Source organism: Chanos chanos, chromosome 9 (assembly GCF_902362185.1).
Source record: "Chanos chanos chromosome 9, fChaCha1.1, whole genome shotgun sequence".
Lineage (NCBI taxonomy): Eukaryota > Metazoa > Chordata > Actinopteri > Gonorynchiformes > Chanidae > Chanos > Chanos chanos.
This window is the reverse complement of record NC_044503.1, coordinates 40,902,837-40,925,101: the sequence shown is the minus strand read 5'-3', so window position 1 is coordinate 40,925,101 and position 22,265 is coordinate 40,902,837. Positions and strand designations below refer to the sequence as shown.

Below are 22,265 nucleotides of genomic sequence, written 5' to 3'. Positions count from 1 at the left end.
CATAACCTTGGTTTAACTTATGTATTAAAAGTAAACTACAGTAAACAAAAACGTTTGTGTGTGTGTGTGTGTGTGTGTGTGTGTGTGTCTGTAACTTACTATTAAAATCACTAGTACATTAAAATTTACAGAAAATTTCAGATCAAACCATTCAAACAGGAGAAAGCCGTTGGACCAGGAAATGTCCAATCTAACATTAAATTTCTACATTTAAAAAAAACAAAAAACGTTAAAAAAGTTAATGATCTATTGGTTCCTGCATATGCAGATGGGGGGAAAGAAAAAGAAAAAGAAAACGAAAAAGAGGAGGTTGAACTTTAGCCTTCCTCATGAGACGGCCGATATGTGCCAAGGTTTACTCTGTGTCAGTTCACCCCGTCACTACTGATACAAACACTGACTTTAGCCCAGTTGGCAACGAGGGCTGCCGAAAAGACACGAGGTCTGACGACAATAGGAGACAAAGCTTCTTAGAGAGAGCCTTGCAAAACTAAAATCAACATTTGCATGTTGGTGGACGCTTCCATATGTATGTGTATATATATATATATAGGGTTTCTATTTGTGTTTGTTTGTGTGTGTGTCTCCTTTCTCTGTCGTATCCCGTGTTGTTTACATATGAGGTGTTTTCACGTTACGCAAGTAAGGTTTGTATAGATGCATAACTGCTTTCATTGTGTAAAGTAAACTCTTATCGCAAGTCCGTCCGTTCTCTCGCTCACTCACTGGTCCATTCATAGACTCCCCGTCTCTCCCACCTCACTAACAAGTAATCTGACACCCCGGATGTAACCTTAACGCTTATGTATGGGGTGATGTGCTCGCGGCGCCAGGGTCAAAGTGTAATAATCCCATATAGTTTTATTCTGGTGGAGGTCGGTCATGAGACGACTGGTTGTTATTAAAGAGGAAGTTGTCCGAATGACAGCTCATCAACAAAGCATTGCCAAGCTATGCCATTTTTTGTTGTTGTTGTTTTAGTAATTTGGTTGTCCAGTTCATTAACACGAAAGACCGATTTTTGAATCATGACCGTTCATGTCTTCTGGACACAGCTGTACGGTTGTCACAAGTTCGGAGACCGCAATAACTTTTGCTATTTTAAAACATTTACTTTCACTCCTGTACATGTCATGCAGGTGACTCGATTTCTAGCACTTGGTTCAGCGAGCATCCAACACAAAGAGAGAGTTACGGGTACACAGGTTTTCATGTGTGCAGTCGGAAATCTGTGAAACGGCACTCACCTAATAAAATGGACAGAAGTAATCGCACGGCTGGTTCTGGAGAGCCCAAGTATTCAGCTAAACTCTCCAACCAGGGAGCCGCCATCTTTCGTGTGGGCGGAAGCAGCTTCGGCTATGGTTTCCGTGACTGCCTTGCAGACACACACACTCACTCACTCACTCTCTCTCTCTCTCTCTCTCCTTTAACTGTCCTCTGCACTCTAAGGAGACCTCTCCACCCCTTTCCGTATCTGTCCCTCTTTTGGTCCGATATGAACGACCTTCACTCTCTGCGTGGTGTGTGATTTATTTCGCAACAAGTGTCTTCGCACATTCAGCGTAAAAGAAAACAAGATAAGACTATTTCTTAAAGACCACCGTGCAAAAGCCGACCATACGAATAGACAGCCGTTAAAATAAAATAGCACTGATATAATAAAATATAGGCTTTGAAGAAATAACCATACGATTAATTAGGTCGCTGTTCACTGTTAAATCTTAATATGTATCACTGTCTTGATTCTACACGCGGTTAGTGTTAGGGTACAGGCAGAACAGGAATTTGATTTTAGAGAGTTTGGAAAAATCCGCACTTTACCGCTTTGAATTTTGCAACCGTTGTGGTCTCCTGCCCCCTAGTGGTAGAATCACTGAATGCACAGCTCGGTGACTCCGTTCCGCACAAGGCAGAGGGCAGTTTATAACCCGTACGGTGTTGAATCTGTTTTTTTTATATATATATATATAGAAAATAATATACGTTTGCAGAATGAAGAACCAAAGAAATCAAACCGCGCCGGAGATCACTGACGACCGTCAATTTTTAAGTGATACATCGTCACCTGAGTCAGTATGCATGATCACCATAAAACATTCAATCGCCAGAGGGTTTCATCGCCGGAACTGCATAGGATGTATACGGACTCATTTTAATTCACGAAGCTCTGAACTCCATAGCCACAAACTAACCCACTCTTACTATACTCCGCCCCATCTTTCTATGATAAATTATATTTCATGATGGCACATCCTTACCATTACCATAAATCTATGCCCATGGTCATGCTAGCCCGCTCCGATACTCTCCCTCAACCGTCTCGGATTTCTCTTTGGTCTGTACCTGAGCCTGGCAGTAGTACGAGTACAAAATTATATAGAGGGCTTTAGCGCGGCATTCAACGCTCGTCCTCTCTAAAGAAACCATATTCCATAGGGTAGCACTTCACAGGACCAGCGTATTCGGTACTATCATTTGACAAGGTGAAAGGGGGGCTTCTTTTTAAAAGAAGCCTACTGGAAAAATACTAAAAGAACAATATTCCATCTAGACCGCCCCGTTGGCCAACATTGTTGTGGGTCCTTGCTAACATTTACCATAGGGCGTCCCAAATAGTAAAAGTTACAAATATCGTATTAGACCTCTTAGAAGCGATGACAAAGCGTAGTGTTATACGTATTTGTAGGTAGTATGCTGTGAATCTTTGGGGACTGAAAATATTTTTTTCTGTTTAAAATATATGCTGTCCGTATTACAAAATCTGGCGAAATGCCTTCTGGGTATGCAAATATGACACGCCCTCTCCGTTTGATACCCGCCCCCAGGCCTTTAGTGCCCCAGAAAACTATGCTAAATGGGTAAAAGAAACACAATAATCTTGCTGAAACGTTTTTAGTAATTTGTGATGTCTCTTCGTTTTTATCGTTATTGTAAGATGTCTATGCTCCGAGTGTTTTCACTCAGCCGGCAACTGTGTGTTTACTTATTTCAACAGTTTTGTAGACTGGGTTTCCTCACTATCCAGTAAAATTCCACCCAACCATTCTCCTCTCTCTCTCTCTCACACACACACACATTCTACCGTTTCTTTAGGGAAGTGAATTCGGGGGCGAAACAGTCTTATCCAATGAGAGAAAACAGAGAGGAGGAGTCAAAACTGAGGTTTTATATAAACCCCAGCTGGACCTCACGCCTTCGCCATCTCTTCGGCTAGGGCAGCTCTGTCAAACCCGTACAGGGAACGTAAAAAACGGTGTGTAGAGGCCGCGACAAAGCGTACACTCAGTATCCGCAAACATGACAGGCAGGAAATTCTTCGTCGGTGGGAACTGGAAGATGAACGGGGACAAGAAGAGCCTTGGCGAACTGATTGATACTCTCAACAAAGCCAAGCTCCACGCGGACACCGGTGCGTAATTTCACTTTACACCAAATGAAACAAACGAACAAACAAAAACGCCATTAAATCTCATCCTTCTGATGTCGTTATGGTTATATGTGACTCGTGTGATTTACCATTTTCATTCGTTTTAAACCCCTTTTGAATCGAGACGTGCATCGTTTGCAGACTCTACTGCTTATGTGATCGCTTAGGGTCCGAAAACGGGAACCAGTGTCGTTCATCTTGCAGGTCAAAGATTTTCTCCTTGATGTCTCTCTGAGAACAGAAATCATGCACCTCAACTCTCCCTCACACACAGTAGCTAAGAAGCAATTCACAACACTGCAGACAGGCTAAACTTGACCTTACTGAATCGGTGTGAAAGTGGAGCTTCCGGGGTTTTTTTAATTATTTGTTTTTGGGGGTTTTTTCGTTCGCTCGTAGCTTTTCTTGTGCAGCGAACGGTGTTTCAGCTGCGGTGATTATGTAATCTCTGAATGGAAAAGCACCAGAGGAGACAAATCGATTGTGTGGCGGTCGCGTGCTCTCCAGTGACGGAAACCCGTGTCCTAACGGAGGCAGAGAGTGAGGTGGTTGTGTTCAACGTTTGTGATATTACACCGTCGAGTTAGACTTGTGCTACCAGCCGTTACAGAATACAGTGCAGTCTGAGCATCGATATGACTTTGACACAGCTCGCGTCGTGGTAGAACCAAGGGGTGTGCGTTGTGTGTGTGTGTGTGTGTGTGTTCCAGCACGTAGCCTGTGCTCCGCCATGTGCACGTTGTGTGCCTGATTGTCAGATGGCCGGCTATTTCATTTCCTGATGTCGGAAAGACGAATCATTTTCCTGCATGGGGAAAAATTACGTGTTTATGTGTTCATTGTGGCTACGGCTAACAGCATATTTTGCTAACCGTGAACTACTGCGATATTGGTCGATTATAGTCTTTAAAAATCCGAGGGGCTTCTGTACACTAGCGGCTTTTCGTCTTGTCTCTGGCAATGACAAACGCCTCCCTCCTCTTTTCAAAGCAGACTAAATTACGCCAAAGCCGTGGTTAGTGACCATCCTACAACCTTGGACTTTACCCTGCTGTCTCCGCTCAGAGACATAACATTCACAACCTTGCGCAGCGTTTGCCGAACGAAAACTCAAAACTAACTAACGAGACGTGCGCGTGAAGACAGTAACGTGAGAGGTGCTCGTCTCAGCCACTCTCTCGCTCTCTCCAGACATTTAAAGCCAAAAGTCAAACGTCCGTCTGCCGCATTTATATAAACCCTTAAGTTAATTTTACCCCAATGTAAGAGCCGAAGACCTTTAGTTTGGCTCCGCCTTGACCCTCGCAGAATGCTGGTGTGCACGCTGTGACCTTCTCTCCTGTGAACTTTGAACTTTATTAACCGCGGAGGCTGAGAACTTGGTACAAGTGACCTTTTACTGGGGCGGCAGATATCGCTAGTCAAGTTTTTATTTAGACTTAGTTGACCCGAGATAGACTTACAACGGGAATGCCAGAGGTCTACATCTACACGCACACACACTCACACACACATTTCACTGTGTAATAGACGGCTATTGTGTTCAAAATACTGTAAGCTCAGTTAGGCATATTTTGGAAATCTGTTGCTGCTTGTAACCCTAAAGAAGAAAAAAAAAAACGCACATGGGTCATTAGTGTTGCTTTCAGAAATGTTCTCTGGTATCTCGGAAACACGCAATCAGAGCAAAGCTTTTGAACACTAAACAGTTCCATGTTTTGTTTGTTTTTTTTTCCCATGAGCCTGACAGTGTGTCAGGATGTAAAACTTACAGTCAAATCGACATTTCAGAATGTAACCAAATATTTCATTTTGTCTCGTTTTTGTGACCCCCCCCCCCCCCCCCCCCCCACAGAGGTTGTGTGTGGCGCTCCAGCCATCTACCTGGACTTTGCCCGATCCAAACTGGATCCCAAAATCGGCGTTGCCGCACAGAACTGCTACAAGGTCCCCAAGGGCGCCTTCACCGGAGAGATCAGGTACGCAGGTCATAAGGTCAGGGCGACCCCAGTCAGGTGCAGACACGGAATGGAGAGGAGGAGGAATGGAGAGATGAAAGAGTGGAGTGATAGATAAACGAGTGTAAACACTCGTCAAACCTTTTTAACGTCAAGTTTAACCCCTCTCTCTTCACCTCTGTCTCTCTCTCTCTGTCTGTCTCTCTCTCTGTGTGTCTGTCTCTCTCTTTTTCAGCCCTGCGATGATTAAGGACTGTGGTGTGCACTGGGTGATTCTCGGTCACTCAGAGAGACGTCATGTCTTTGGGGAGAGCGATGAGGTAAGCCAATCAGAAACGGGTTTGTTATCGATAACGATCGTCTGTGTTCGCCCATTCTTTGGTGAACTGAAGGATTCTGTCCGTAAGAGCGGCTGTGACGGAATCATTAGAAATACAAATGACAGATATAGGACGTAGCAGCCAGTAGCGTTGTTCTGATGTCACATCCTTGCATCCTCTGATTGGCTGTGTGTTTACTGCCCCTGACAGCTGATTGGTCAGAAGGTGGCTCATGCCCTGGAGACTGGTTTGGGAGTGATCGCCTGCATCGGCGAGAAGCTGGATGAACGGGAGGCGGGCATCACTGAGAAGGTCGTCTTTGCACAGACCAAGGTCATCGCAGGTACGTGTCAATCACATATTGTTCTTCTTTTTCGTTCCGGTCATTTTTGGCACCGTTTCAACTCGCTTTTCGCGATATCGATTCCATTGCAGCGCTAACAGGTCCGTCCTAATGCTGTGTAGTGTGCTTGTATACAGCTAATCGATCAGTCCACACTTTTTTTTTTTATATTGCCGTTTTTAATCGCTTATTTTCCCATTGAAGATGAATGGGAAAAGTTTTACTCCTCTAGTGGTCCGACAAGGGATTGCACACAGCGGCAGTTGATAGTTGGATTCAGTGGTCTTTTGCTCCGTGAGGCAATGGAAGACGGCTAGTGCATGAGTCACAAATGAAACACTGATGCTGCAGTGCAATCACATTCGCGCTTTCTGGCGAAAATGCATCTCTTCTTCAGGTTTACGCCCCTTCCGTTGTCCACGCGTCTCTTCTAAGACAGAGTTGCCCTGTTACAGAATTCACAGATGGATGGATAGATGAATGAATAAATAAATATGTACATAGGTGAATGAATAAATGTATACACAGATGCATGGACGGAATGGGGCCATTCTCTCAGAACACTCGATAACCGCTGTCCTGGTCCAAACTCGTATATCTGAACCACCCAGGTCTCCTTAACCCAGTCGTCACCCGTGGTCTGAACCCAGTCGTGGTCTGAACACGGACCAGATGGACCAGAGCGGTCAGCAGAGACATCAATGATCATAAACGTTTCCCAGTATGCCAGTCCAGTCCAGTGAACTGACCCGTTTCCCAGTATGACCTGTAATTTCCCTCTGCAGTCTCTGAATTTGTTCACCCTGTCTTTGGGAATCTACACATGCGTGGATGCTCACACAGACACACACACACTCTCTCATATCAGACATGTAGTGATTCGTTATGTTCAGAGCGGGGATGTCATGTACAGACAGGAAGTTGAGTGTTTGATTGACTTGTCTGTCGGATGAATGAAACAGACCGCGACCGAAGCGGAGGTGTGTGTGTGTGTGTGTGTGTGTGTGTTTGGTTCTGTTGAAGAGGAGATCTAATGTTTATTCGTTTCTGGGCAGATAACGTTAAGGACTGGAGTAAAGTCGTCTTGGCTTATGAACCCGTTTGGGCCATCGGTACTGGCAAGACTGCCTCCCCACAGCAGGTAAGCGTCTCCCAGTCAAACCAGTAAACAGTCTGGTCTCCCAGTCTAAACAAACCAACACACAACACACACTCCCAGTCTAAACACCATCTCTCTCTCTGTCTCTCCCTCTCTCAGGCCCAGGAAGTCCATGACAAGCTCAGGCACTGGATGAAGACCAATGTGTCTGAGGCTGTTGCCAACTCCGTCAGGATCATCTACGGAGGTCAGCGCTCCCTTCCTCTCCTCTCCTCTCCTCTCCTCTCCTCTCCTCTCCTCTCCTCTGCACTGATGTTTCTTCGTTCAGTCAGAAGTCTTCCAAGCATCTGAAATGGTAATGATTTCACAGCAGTATTTTCCCATATTAATTTTTTTTTACGATGTATCCATTCAGGTTCCGTCACCGGGGGAACCTGCAAGGAGCTTGCCTCCCAGAAAGACGTGGATGGCTTCCTGGTGGGCGGAGCTTCCCTGAAACCTGAATTTGTCGACATCATCAACGCTAAGGCGTAAAAAAAAGAGAGGGGCAGAGATAAAAAGAGAGAGAGAGCGCAAAAAAGAAAGAAAACAGAACAAACTGTGGCTGACTCCATCTCCCTCCCTGACGCCCTCAACATCCATTTCACTAAAAGCACTTAGTTACCATCACCAACGCTGTCCCCCCCCCTCCCCCCCCTCCCTGAAATGTTCTTGTGATGTCACTGCCTTTTGTTTCATTTTAATTTTTTGTTTGTTTGTTTTGTTGTTGTCGTTTAAAAAAAAAAGAGACAGATTGACTCACGTACTGTACGCTGGCACATGTGGAATAGTTGCACTGAGAATTCCTCACAGCCTGGTGTGTGAAGGTGTGTGTGTGTGTGTATACACACACACGCTAACCTGACCTCCACACTGGTGTTGTAACTTATAGACTGAACAAGACAAACCAACACATGGTGAAAAAAAACGAAACTAACGAAGCCAGTGCTTTTTACTTGAAACAAAAACGTTTACCATCGTTTTACATGTTAAAACAGCGTCACATCTCTAGATGAACGTCAATGAAAAGCAGCGTCTTTTTTTTTTTTTTACTGCTGAAAGAGCTGCAAGATGATTGGGTACCAAGGCTTCCTGTAGCAGTGCATCAGCTCTCCTATAGGCTGCTGTGGCTGGTGGGAGGAGCTTTTTTTTCATGTCAGTTGTGTTGTCTTGGCCAGCAGTGTACAGGGGAAAGGACTGCAGGTGGAAACAGTGTAATAAACGGTCAAAGAAGAAACTTGATGTGTCGTGGTTTGTTTTTTCCCGCCTAAACACAGTCATCCCTCTAGGTCTCCTCCAAAACCTGTTTCAGTTACTGATCCAAGATCAAAACTCACACACACTGCACTATGCCACCAAAATAAGCCATAGGGTACCCAGAGGTACACTCTCAACCTCCGTCACCGTCTGAATACTGTGTTCGACATCACACAACTCTGAGGTTCGTTTTATAGCAGCTGTTAGAGTACAGGACTTACCCATTTGAGGTTGAGTGTGTGCATGAAGACTTAAACCCACACTGAAGGGCTGTCCTCATTTTGCACATTCGAGCTGTTGCACACCCGTGATGTGTTCACTTCATGCCGTTCGCGCCACTCTGTCCGCTAATACGGCAGTTGCACTTCTGAGCTGCGCGCTATTTATCATTATTGGACTCTTGCATAGTACGGTGTCGGCAGTTGTGTTTATTAGCTCTGTGGCTAAATTCTGCAATATCGTTACTACCGCTGGACTGTACACAACTTGCCGTTTTTAAACTTTACTCTTGTTTACCCATTCGTCTTGGCTGCATTGTGTACGCTAGTTGCCAACGTAAATCTCGTACTTGTGCACTGTAAATTGTACTTGGCCATTGACAAGACATTCTAAACACACCCCTTAGGCACAGGTACTATAACTACAGTTCACCCCCCCCCCCCCCAAAAATGCACCCCGAAGAGGTCTAAGGTATACACAGCCTGGAATGAAACAAGTGTTTACCAAATGGGGTCTGGCTGGTTAACGACACTTTTGGGGGGGGGGGGGGGGGGTGGTAAATCTACCACATGCTAAAGAGTCGGAACAATTGGTGCATCAAGAACCTTAAAAGGCCATGCAATGTTCACTGGTAATACCACCCTTTGAAAGTGTAGCTTGTGCTAGAGTTTCTTAGAACGTGTTTTGACAGCCACTATTTGTAACTCTGCCCCCTTGATTAACTACGGAAAGCACGCTAGGAGGAACCTTGCGAGAGCATATTCCTATATTAACACAGGCCAGTCACAAAAAGTAAGGTTACTCAGTTTTATTAGTACAGATAGTAAATCACAGCACACCCACGAGGTCGAGTTGCGTGGTTTAGCCATTGGAGTGGTTGAACAGCTGTTCATTAACGTTCAACTCCTGCCATCTCAGATCCTTACGCTTTCCTATACAGAGAAAAGGAAAAAGTTTATTACAAGAAGGAAACGCCATTAATAGAGCCAGCCAAACCACGTTTACCTCCAAAAGGACATTAGTCCAGCTGGTGTGCCCTCCTTGCCGGACGACTCGGGCTCAACCGGATCCTCGCCGGACGACTCGGGCTCAACCGGATCCTTGCCATCGGAGATGCCCAGTGGAGTAAAACTCGTGCGGGATTTGCTTTCACTGTAGTGTTCGTAGTCGTGGTAAGAATACGTGATGCTGTTGGGATTAAACTGATATGAATCCGAGTCCGCTCCTTGAAAGCCAGCGAATCCATTCTTGCTGGTGGGAGACTGTCGGCTGACAAAACGGCTTGCGACGACGGGTTCAGAACCGCCATCGGGGCCTCCGTAAATACTGCTGGAAGACGCACGTGAACCAGCCGCACGAACGGGGGAACCCCAGCTGGCCAAGGAGCCAGTGTAGGCATTGTTCGGACCGCCACTCGCGTAATGGCTGAAAGAAGCGGCAACGCGACCAGGAGAAGTTTGGATGCCTTGGGAAGCGTGTCCAGCGCCAGTGTAAGGGCCGCTCACATACTGGAAGCCGCTTCCACCGTCTAGCGGCACGGCGCCAGTTCCGCGTGACGACTGGAACCCTAACGAAGACAATGCATTATTTTTTTAGGTGTTTGAACTGAATGGGTTTTCAATTTAAAAAAAAGCCACAGGAGAATGCAATATTTACCCCGTCGTGCTAAATTCGTCTTTAAGGAACTGATTTCCCTCAAGAACGCACAAATCCAAAAAACCCTAAAGGGAGGGGGGGGGGGTGAGAATAAGTTAGATAAAAGGAAAAAAACCCCACACACAATAAACTACACCAATCACAAACAAAACACAAGCCAAGCCTTGACCTTACCTCAGAAACAGCCCCAGAGCCATGTCGAACCACTCAATCTCCAACTGCCTAACAAAATCAGCAATCCACAAAGCGTAATGGCAAGCTGCCCTGTCGATGCCTTTATTGTAGGTTTCAGCCAATGGGAAACTCCATCAGAAGTGACGAGGGACACCTGTTTGTTAAAGACACTCATTAGACTAACGTGTGGTCATTCTATCACAGACTATGATAGAGGACACGGCTGAATTCTAATACCAATTTATGCTATCACCAACTAATGGATTCTGATACAGATTTAAAAAAAAAAAAAAAAGCCAAGGTAGCAAAGTGAGAAAACATGAACCCCCCTTCTCACCATCAGATCAACCTACATCTTCACTCACGGTAAATAATCACACAACAGAAACAAATGTGATTTTGTGAATGTGGAAATTGATTCACTCGGAATCACACTGTCGGGCCAATAGCGAGGCCAGGCTTCCTGGCCAGTCATCCGCTGCTTTCGTATGACTGGCTGACACCACAATACCGTTCCTCTTCTTAAGTAGTTGGAGGGGGTGTTTCAGAAAGCAGGTAAACTCAAGAGTTAGTTCACCCTGAGCAAGTCGCAAACCACCTAATAGGACACCCCTATGGCTTCATTCTCCTCGCAAAACAAAGCCATAGGGCTCTTCTGTTTTCGAACCCCACCCAAATCTCCAGCACAGCCCTGGTGGCAAAGTCTCCCAGTTCATGAGCCCTCTGAGGCAGTAGTGGTGGTGGTGGTTTTATGAATCCAGTAAACATAAAGATGCCTCGAGATTCTGACTCTGATTCACCAAAGTGAGAAACCATGAACCCCCTTCTCACCATCAGATCAACCTACATCTTCACTCACAGTAAATAATCACACAACAGACAGAGACGTGACGGGTCTGATTTGAGTTTGTTCTTTATTGAATGTTTGCTCAGAGAGAACCAGAGTGCATACATTATGTACAGAGGAGAGAGCACTGACGGGGAGAGAAGATGTACACATGGCAGTGTCAGAAAAGCCCCGGACCCACACACCAGGGGGGTATTTCAGAAAGCGGGTTTAGTGAAAACTCTGAGTTTGTTAACCCTGAAATGAAGGAAACTCTTGGTTTTCCGTTCCAGAAAGTGAGATACCGTGGTAATTGACTCTGTAAACCTAACCTGCTCACTGGCAGGTTTTCTTTAACAAACCCTGAGTTTCTCCCTAAATCCTCCCTCCGGCTGAACCTGAAGCAGCTGTCAAACATGGCGTGTCCTTTCATCGCTAACCCGATCGGTGTTGAAGCCAAATTAATTTGCATAGCCTTATGTCGGGAGAGGTTTTTGAGACCCCGATTAGATGTAATATCATTCCCTGATGACTACCTAATCGATCGTTACCGTTTTTCATCACAATCTATCATTTATCCGAACAACTCCGGCCTACATCTCTAATATAACACACCGTGGACTTCTTGCTCTCGGATCGGAGCAAGTTCTTTGCTCTTCATTTTTTTTTTTTTTTTGCGGACGGGAGTTTCCTTTATAACACTGGCGACGCCGAGTATATCGGGAAAGCAACTGTTTGTAGAGCCGTAAAAAAGTGTTACTGCACATTTTCGTAGTGTCAGACCTCTAAGGACCATCAAAGAGGAATTACACAGGATAGCAGGTGACTGATGTAGAATCATTCAGTTAAAGGTAACGATATTTTAAATGATATCGTGTTCATGACATTCTGCTGGGACCTCAGACTGGGATCAGTCATTAGTTTTTATGTTGCAGTGTTTCCCAGTGTCATGGGCTGCATCGATGGCACACAGATCCCCATCACTGCTCCTTCAGTTAATGAAGTTGACTATGTGAATAGGAAGTCTTTCCACAGCATTAATGTGCAGGTACACTGACTATTGTCTTACAATAACAAAGCAATATACTGCAACTAATATTTCTCATTCTCTGCACTGTCAAGATCATATGTGATGCAGTGCACTTGATCACAAATGTTGAAGCCAGTGGCCCAGCTCAGTGCATGATATACGAATGTATCATTAGTGTACCCTGAGCAACAGATTTGCACATGGTAAGTAAAGCTTTGCACAAATATCATTCCCTTGTCTCCCTCTTAACACCATAAAAATGTATCCACTCCATAATTACAGGAGGGTTTGATGGCCACCTGCTTGGTGACAGAGAGTACCCATGCCAGTCCTCTCTGTTGAGCCCTTACCCTGAGCTGGGTCCCCAACAACGTTCCAGTGTGGCCCACTGCAGGACTAGAGCCTGGGTTGAGATGACAATAGGCATGCTCAAAGCCCGCCTCCAGTGTCTGTGTAAAGTCAGAGTAACCCCAGAGACGGCGTGTGACATTATTTTGCCATATGTTAATAATACATTTTATTTGTAGAGCGCTTTTCATGACACTCAAAGACGCTTAACAAGCATAAAATAATCAGTAAAAGAATAATAGTCATAAGAAAAATAATAAGAGAACAAACAATAAAATAAGAAATAAGAGCACTTGACTTAAAAAGTCGTAAAATCAATGCAATAAAAGGGTATAAGACGCAGTGTTAATCATAGATTAAAAGCAGTTTGAAAGAGGTGGGTTTTAAGGAGGGATTTGAATATTGATGGCTCAGTGCAGTCTCGGATGTGTTGGGGGAGGGAGTTCCAGAGGGAGGGGGCAGCAGTGGAGAAAGCTCTATCGCCCCAGGTCCGGTGCTTGGTCCTGCATGGTACAGACAGGAGATTCGCATCAGAGGAACGGTGATGATCATATCTGATTTTTCCCAGTTTAACATGAGGAAATTGGCTTGCATCCAGGATTTCGCCTCAGTGATACAGTTGCTCAGAGTAGAGTAAGTTGCCGTGGTGATGGATTTGGTAGAAATGTAGAGGATGAATAGGAGAGGACCAAGCACTGAACCCTGGGGGACGCCTTGGGACAGAGGGGCTACGGAGGAGGTGCAGTTGTTAATATTGATGAACTGTTGTCTATTTGTGAGATATGACTTTAACCAGGAGAGGGCAGTGCCAGTGATGTTGACATGGGATTCCAGACGGGAAAGAAGAATGGTGTGGTTGATGGTGTCAAAAGCGGCGGTGAGGTCGAGGAGGATGAGAATGCTGAGGTGGCCAGAGTCTGAGGAGAGGAGTAGGTCATTGGTGACTTTGAGCAGAGCCGATTCTGTGCTGTACTGTGAACGGAAACCAGATTGAAATGGTTCGAATAAGTCGTTTGAGCTGATGTGGGCTTTGATTTGGGAGGCGACAACACGTTCCAGTATTTTTGAGAGAAAGGGGAGATTGGAGATGGGATGGAAATTGCACATGATGTCGGGGTTGAGTCCAGGTTTTTTGAGAATGGGGGTGACAGCAGCCAGTTTGAGCGTTTGGGGGACTGAACCAGAACTGAGGGAGGAGTTTATGATCAGTGTGATGAGAGGACTGGGAGACAGTCCTTGATGAAGTTGGGTGGGATGGGATCCAGAATGCAGTTGGAGCTTCTCATTCCCGCCATGATGTTGGCCAGTTCCATTGGGGAAACGGAGGAGAACTGAGACAGGGGCTGAGTGGTGAATTGGAGAGATGCACTTTTGGAGCAGAGGAGCAGTTCTCCATAAGATTGCCACAACTAGAGAAGAGCAGCACCCTGCCGCACAAATGAACGACCCCGAGGAAGACAGTCCCATCCACCCTGCAGATGTCCCGGATGGAGGAGCCGTCCGAGAGATAGTTTGCCAAAAACATTTCACAGATTAAGATACCACCATCCTCAGCAGTCAAATAAAGAAAAAAACAGTCACATTTTATTTGGTCTTCTTTATTTCCTACAAATGCAAATGCAACAATTACTATATTTAGATTGTTCCAACAATTAACAATTCATGCACCCACCTCTAACTGGTGTTCCAGTAATTCAATTTCAAGATAGGCCTTTTAATCTGCCACTGCAAGTGCATCATTTCTCAGTCAGTTTTAGCCATTTTCCTCCTTAATTCATAACTGAGAAAACATAAGGATGACATTAAATTCTACAGATCTACATGCAGAATTAACCTGGCATTTACTGAACATCTCACTGTGTCAGTCTGTGCTGTGGAGGTTGATGGACTCTCCTCCTGGTAATGCCCAGTCATGCTCTGTTAAAAAGGATAAGAACGTGTCATTCCTTCAATGTGCATTTTAAACTCAAAATTCCGCACAAGAATGTAAAAACAATTTAATAAGGAGAGAAATATCAGTAGCTACCATACATAATATTAATGTAAACCACAGGAGGCCTTTCTGAATCCCTCTGTGGCAGCAGACAACGTGTCTTCATCATCATCCTGTGATGAAGAGCAGCATTCTGTTTCAGTATACTTTAAGCTACTATAATTGTCAATCTCTGGGAGTATTTACAGCTCAAATGTTAATCTGCTAATCAGGATACTAGGCAGGAGGACATTTGTGCGTCTTAAAACAGCATTCTGTTGGGAGTTAAAGCTACTCCAAGTTGAAATAGCCACTGAATGACATTTACTTTGTCAAATATGGTTAAAACCAAAATGAGGTACAATCATGAGCCTATAGGCCTAAGCAAAATGTGCCTTACCTGTTTGAACTATGTTTTTATATTTCATTTTCAGCGGCTGACAAGTGCGCTTTGTGCCCATGGGACCACACCTAAAATAAAACAGAATTTCAATTACATTCCACCACTTCCACCTGTAATATTAAAAGTGTGCTTAAATGTTAAAGACTTCTGCATTCAGACTTACGCATTGACGCGGGCAGCAATTCTCTCCCACGCCAGTTGTCTCGCCTTTGCCGATGCAGTTGTAGCAACCCCCCTCGCCCCGCCCCTTTTTGGAAAATGTGCTCATACACGCCATAAACACGTACCAGAACTTCTAACTGCACGACTTTTTGCGCCAGTTGCCATGGTGAATCGTAGTACTGGAGCTCCATTGATGGCTTTTTAAAATAATTGTCATGCACGTGCTTAACTCAGAGTTAATCGAACCAGCTCAGCTTTTCTGGAACCGAAAGGCCATGTTGTGTTCGCTGGTAACAAAACCTTGTGAACATCTAGCTTGCGCTAGAGCTTCTTGGAACTTGTTTGACAGCCACTACTTGTAACTACACCCCCTTGATTAACTACGGAAATCATGCTAGGACAAATATTGCGAAAGCATATTCCTACATTAATAAAGGCCCGTCACAAAAAGTAAGGTTACTCAGTTTTATTAGTATAGATAGTAAATCACAGCACACCCACGTTCAGTGAGGTCGAGTTGCGTGGTTTAGCCATTGGAGTGTTCATTAACGTTCAACTCCTGCCATCTCAGATCCTTACGCTTTCCTATACAGAGAAAAGGAAGAGTTTATTACAAGGAAACGCCATTAATAGAGCCAGCCAAACCACGTTTACCTCCAAAAGGACATTATTCCAGCTGGTGTGCCCTCCTCGCCGGACGACTCGGGCTCAACCGGATCCTCGCCGGACGACTCGGGCTCAACCGGATCCTTGCCATCGGAGATGCCCAGTGGAGTAAAACTCGTGCGGGATTTGCTTTCACTGTAGTGTTCGTAGTTGTTGTAAGAATACGTGATGCTGTTGGGATTAAATGGATATGAATCCAAATCCGCCCCTTGAAAGCCAGCGAATCCATCCGTGCTGGTGGGAGACTGTCGGCTGACAAAACGGCTCGCGACAACGGGTTCAGAACCGCCGTCGGGGCCTCCGTAAATACTGCTGGAAGACGCACGTGAACCAGCCGCGCGAACGGGGGAACCCCAGCTGGCCAAGGAGCCAGTGTAGGCATTGTTCGGACCGCCACTCGCGTAATGGCTGAAAGAAGCGGCAACGCGACCAGGAGAAGTTTGGATGCCTTGGGAAGCGTGTCCAGCGCCAGTGTAAGGGCCGCTCACATACTGGAAGCCGCTTCCACCGTCTAGCGGCACGGCGCCAGTTCCGCGTGACGACTGGAACCCTAACGAAGACAATGCATTATTTTAGGTGTTTGAACTGAATGGGTTTTAAATTTTAAAAAAAAAGCCACAGGAGACTGCGATATTTACCCCGTCGTGCTAAATTCGTCTTTAAGGAACTGATTTCCCTCAAGAACGAACAAATCCAAAAAACCCTAAGGGGGGGGGGGGGGGGGGGGGGGGAGAATAAGTTAGCTAAAAGGAAAAAAACCCACACACAATAAACTACACCAATCACAAACAAAACACAAGCCAAGCCTTGACCTTACCTCAGAAACAGCCCCAGAGCCATGTCGAACCACTCAATCTCCAACTGCCTGTCAAAATCAGCAATCCACAAAGCGTAATGCCAAGCTGCGCTGTCGATGCCTTTATTGTAGGTTTCAGCCAATGGGAAACTCCATCAGAAGTGACGAGGGACACCTGTTTGTTAAAGACACTCATTAGACTAACGTGTGGTCATTCTATCACAGACTACGATAGAGGACACGGCTGAATTCTAATACCAATTTATGCTATCACCAACTAACGGATTCTGATACGGATTAAAAAAAAAAAAAGCCAAGGTAGCAAAGTGAGAAAACATGAACCGTCTTCTCACCATCAGATCAACCTACATCTTCACTCGCAGTAAATAATCACACAACAGAAACAAATGTGATTTTGTGAATGGTGAAAATTGATTCACTCGGAATCACACTGTCGGGCCAATAGCGAGGCCAGGCTTCCTGGCTAGTCATCCGCTGCTTTCGTATGATTGGCTGACACCACAATACCGTTCCTCTTCTTAAGTAGTTGGAGGGGGTGTTTCAGAAAGCAGGTAAACTCAGAGTTAGTTCACCCTGAGCAAGTCGTAAACCACCTAATAGGAGACCCCTATGGCTTCATTCTCCTCGCAAAACAAAGCCATAGGGCTCTTCTGTTTTTGAACCCCACCCAAATCTCCAGCACAGCCCTGGTGGCAAAGTCTCCCAGTTCATGAGCCCTCTGAGGCAGTAGTGGTGGTGGTGGTTTTATGAATCCAGTAAACATAAAGATGCCTCGAGATTCTGACTCTGATTCACCAAAGTGAGAAAACATGAACCCCCTTCTCACCATCAGATCAACCTACATCCTCACTCACAGTAAATAATCACACAACAGACACAGACGTTATGACTCACAGTAAATAATCGAACAACAGACACAGACGTGATGACTCACAGTAAATAATCACACAGCAGACACAGACGTGACGGGTCTGATTTGAGTTTGTTCTTTATTGAATGTTTGCTCAGAGAGAACCAGAGTGCATACATTATGTACAGAGGAGAGAGCACTGACGGGGAGAGAAGATGTACACATGGCAGTGTCAGAAAAGCCCCGGACCCACACACCAGAACCGTGTGTCAGAAAACAGGCCGGGGGCGGGGGCCGTGTGCAGCTGCAAGAAAGGGCAGGCAACCAATCGCATCACAAACAGAAAATACTTACTGCCAATCACTGGCCAGAGACACTCCATAGTCATGTATATATATAGATATATATATAAAAATATATACAGCAATTTTACAACCACACACACACACACACACACAGAGGAAAGAAGGGGTCAGAGAGAGAGGGATGGAAAAGGAGAGACGGGAGAGAGAGAGAGAGAGAGAGAGAGACGGGAGAGCATGCAGGGAGAAGAAGGGAGAGAGAAAAAGCTGTTAAACAGAGAGTCATGGGAGACTGACATGGAGCACAAGGTCCGGTCTGTTTAAAAGAGAGAACAGGGGAACAATCCCACTCCAGTGGGATTTAAAGAAAAACAAAAACAAGTAAACAATCCATTTCAAGATGTGGACATGGGCGTTAAAGACTAGGACTAGGAACAAGAGGAGTTGGCTCATACAAGAGTGAATATCAACTGCAAAACAGAATGAACAGGTTTAAGTGGAGAGAGAATGAGAACGAAAGAAAAAGAGGCATATTAGAGAGAGAGAGAGAGAGGGAGGAATGGTACGGTCTTTGTTTTGAAGCAAACTGGGAGAGTGGGTCAGGTGAATGGAGCTTAGAGAGACAAACAGGGTCACCCCGGGGGAGAGAGAGAGAGAGAGAGAGAAGGGGGGGGGGGTTCGCACACACACCAGGAGGAAAATGTGTTTTGTTTTGGTTTTTGTCTTTTTTTTTTAAAGAAACGCTTGTCATTTATAGAGAGACATGTTACATGTTACAGTCCAGGAGTAAACACATCAGCGAAAAAAAAAAAACAAAACAAAACAAAAAAAACCACAACACTACCCCCAGAAAGAGGGGTTGGAAAAACATAAGAAAATACAGGCTGACAGTGAAATGAAAAGTGAAACAGTTCCCGCTGGGCCAACTGACTGTCCAGACATGTGCTGATCTACTGAAACACTGAGCCTGTAATAGTCACCCTGGTCTACACGGTCATGTCTGTGAGTCTGTAAACACTGACAAACCCTGGTCTACACGGTCATGTCTGTGAGTCTGTAAACACTGACAAACCCTACTCTACTCTGTCCAGTCTGTGCTGTGAGATCACTGCTCTGCCTAACCTGCGATACATCTGCCACACTATACAGTCTTACAACAGAAATCATGACCAAAAAAAACAACAACAAAAAAAAATCTATCAAAACAAAGACAAATCAATGCATACGTGTTGAGAAGCTGTTAGGAAGGTTACATTAGCTTAGCGACTTCCCTGTCCTACACAAGACTAGAGCATTCAGAGAGAGGCAGGCTTAATAGAGCCACTACAGGAAATGAAAGCAGGTAAAAAAAACAAAACCAAAAAAACAAAAACATAAATAAATAAACATGTCTGGACAGACAGCGGGCATCTACAGTCCTAATCAAACAAAAAAATATCACAAGACACACACAAACATCTCTGTGGTCCGTCTGTGCGTCGCTATGGAAATGACCATGTCGACTGACGTTGCTATGGTGCTGACTCTGCTGGCTGATGTCGCTACGGCGACAGCCTCGCTGTGACACGTGGCTTTACCATCCACTGGGTGATCTAAAACTGTGCATTTGCAAACTGACCTTACCCAGAATCAAACACAATCAAATGCCTAACACATCAACTCAGCGCTCAGAGGCGTGGAGGCAGATCTGAGACAGGGCCGAGCACAGACACCAGAGGAGTGAAACCCGTGTGAGTGAGACGGGCGGCGCTCGCGTCTCCCCCGCGCTCCTCCAGCCAGCTTTTCTCTGGACAGCAACTCCTCTCTTTCACTCATCACCCGTTCTCCTCCAAAACACTCCTCCGGACTGCAGGGAGAGAGGGACACACATGAATCTGGTGAGGAGTTCAAACCAGACAGACAGGAGAGAGGGATGGACAGTCAGAGAGAGAGAGAGAGACAGGAGAGAGAGAGAGAGAGAGAGAGAGAGAGAGAAGGGGAGGGGGGCCTTAGAGTGGCTGTGTGGTTGGTAGTACACTGACAGAGAACATGTTTCAAAAGCGCTCACAGGCCGAGGAAAGAGTTGACGTGGGCCACAGGACATCACACACACACACACACACACACACACACACACACACAGAGGGGCGTGACCAGTGCTCATCACACAGAGAACAGATCAGTCATTACAGCTGTGGTCTGGTCCATCCTCCGCATTAAACTTCACATGACCGTCTGTTTACATCATCCACTCCAGTACACACACACACACACACACACACACACCCCTGAGTCTGATACACGTCAAGAGTTCAGCTTACACTGAATCAAACATATTCACAAGACCAGAACTAGTCTCATAGCAGTTACACAGAGTTATTCAAGAAAAATCCACAAAACTCACACCTGATACAAAAACTGCTCTCACTGCGCGTGTGTGCGCACATAGCACTTCTACCAAATCTTTCTCTTGTCATAGTGAAAATTGAAAAAAGAAAAAAAGAAAAAAAAAAGGAGGATTAGATGGAGAGAAGGAGAGAGGGGTGAAGGAAAGAAAGAAGAGGTCATTTCCTATGAAGATCTTTAGTTGCATAATGAACAAGAAAAAGATTTGGTTTATAAGTCACACTGTTTATTACATTGGACCTTACCATTATATATATATATATATGTATATAAATATTACCACTGGAGGTTTCTGGTCACAAATGACTAACTTAAGCTAAAACTAAAAAAAAAAAAAATTAGCATTTTAATCCCTCTCAAAGTGAACAAGCAATTCATGAAATATTTGGTTGTATGCCAATTAATAAATGTGCCAATACCATCATATATTAATAAATCAATATCAAATACATATAGGCAAACACACACACACACAGAGAGCAAGAATGAATGCCCAGCTCAGCTAAGGGACTTATAAAAATGTCTGGCCTCATCAAATTTACACTTACCATCTCTGAGTCAATTTAATATAAAGAGAGAAAAAAAAAAAAAGAGAAAAAACCCTAAATCTGTACAATATTTACACTCTCAGGTTTATATTTACAGTTCACCTGTGGAGAAGAGTTAGTGACATACTTTCACCAAATGGCACAAAATAACTCCAAACACCCCCCCCCACCCAACTAACAAACAACAAACACTGCTTCCAAGTCTTTTCTGCCCTTTTGCTCTGCTCAACTATTACAAGAGAATAAAGGATTCATTTTCAGTGATTTTACGACCAAATCAATACTGTTGACTGCCCAAGTAAGGTGGAGAGAGATCGCTTTCATAAAAAATGATCCAATCAAGTCCGTAAAGTAAAATACTGCCCAAATGTCTTTCACACCCTCTTTCTTCCCCTTACAACCTGATTTATAACCTCATCACCAAGTTAAAAACTCCCCCTAAACCGGGACTTAAGAAAATAACATTTCAATCCAATTTCATAGGTGCTCCTTTCACACTGCTGGTTTAAATACGTGGATCTCATCTACCTTCTCAAAGTAAATCCAAATCAGCAAACTCCATTACGCTTCATCTCCTCATAACAGCTATTAGGGCGTACATCAAGGCTCAACATTTGGGCCGCTTTAAAATCTTAAATTTTACAGCTGCCTTCACAGAGGAAACGGACTAGATTACACGCGATGGTTTGAACACGGAGACTCTGAAGGGAAAGATTTGTGTCGTCTCCATCTCTCTCCTCCTTCATCTCCTCCATCATCTCCATCTCCTCCATCCAGCAACCACAGGGAGACAGTCTCTTTCTCTTACCAACCATACGTACGTACTCTGCGGCGGACATGCGGGCAAACACCATACAAACCCAGGAGCTGCTCCTTGCTCCTCCGCGGACCACGGCTTTGGATTTCTGGAGTGGATGTGCAGAAGCCTGACGCAGGTTCACCCGCGACCGTTTCTTTGCGGAGAGGGGCGGGAGCTCGGGACTTTCCCGCCGTTGACCGTGCGACGGCGTGGCGGAGAAGCGCACGGACGTCCGTCACCTTCAGACCCGACGAGACGGCAAGGTGTCACCTCTTCAGAGTGGAGAACGACGCCGGTATCCGATATCCAAGGTGGGGGGGGGGGGGGGGGGGGGGGGGGGTTGCTTCGTTGAACGGCAGTAAGAATGGCACTACGAACTCCTGAAGATGAAGATGAAACTGCTGACTTCCCTGAAAAACTCAAACTGGACCTTCCTACATCTTAACAGACCTGGGGAAAAGGGGAGATTCGGGTAGCGTAACTGCTTCCTTCTACAAATCAACAGTCCGTGTAGCCACCGGGTGGCGCTAAAGCCTCTATGGAGCTGAGGAGACAGTGGGAGGGGGCTACCGAGGGGATAAAGAACCATCTTGCGCCGGGACTGAGCAGAACGCCTCGTCTTGCGTGGGAGTAGAGACAGTGAAGGGTGGGGTGGGCACGAA

The 22,265-nt window shown here is 45.3% G+C and overlaps 2 protein-coding genes and 1 non-coding gene across 3 annotated transcripts in view; 1 reads left to right on the top strand and 2 right to left on the bottom strand.

The window, feature by feature from the left end:
- Nucleotides 1–1,332, bottom strand: part of lpcat3 (lysophosphatidylcholine acyltransferase 3) — a 13,028-nt gene extending 11,696 nt beyond the window's left edge. Inside the window, exon 1 of the mRNA XM_030784043.1 lies at nt 1,248–1,332. Coding sequence (XP_030639903.1) covers nt 1,248–1,332 — 85 coding nt within the window. The remainder of the gene's footprint in view (nt 1–1,247) is intronic.
- A 1,161-nt stretch (nt 1,333–2,493) lies between these two features.
- Nucleotides 2,494–2,547, bottom strand: LOC115821909 (U7 small nuclear RNA). Its single transcript, XR_004025598.1, has one exon. It is a non-coding gene; the product is annotated as a U7 small nuclear RNA (small nuclear RNA).
- Nucleotides 2,548–3,200: 653 nt separating this feature from the next.
- On the top strand, nt 3,201–8,426 carry tpi1b (triosephosphate isomerase 1b). Its single transcript, XM_030784379.1, has 7 exons — nt 3,201–3,412; nt 5,286–5,409; nt 5,624–5,708; nt 5,919–6,051; nt 7,107–7,192; nt 7,310–7,397; nt 7,566–8,426. Exons 1-7 carry the CDS (start codon nt 3,301–3,303, stop codon nt 7,682–7,684), a joined length of 747 nt encoding a protein of 248 aa, XP_030640239.1. The 5' UTR covers nt 3,201–3,300; the 3' UTR covers nt 7,685–8,426.
- Nucleotides 8,427–22,265: the final 13,839 nt, after the last annotated feature.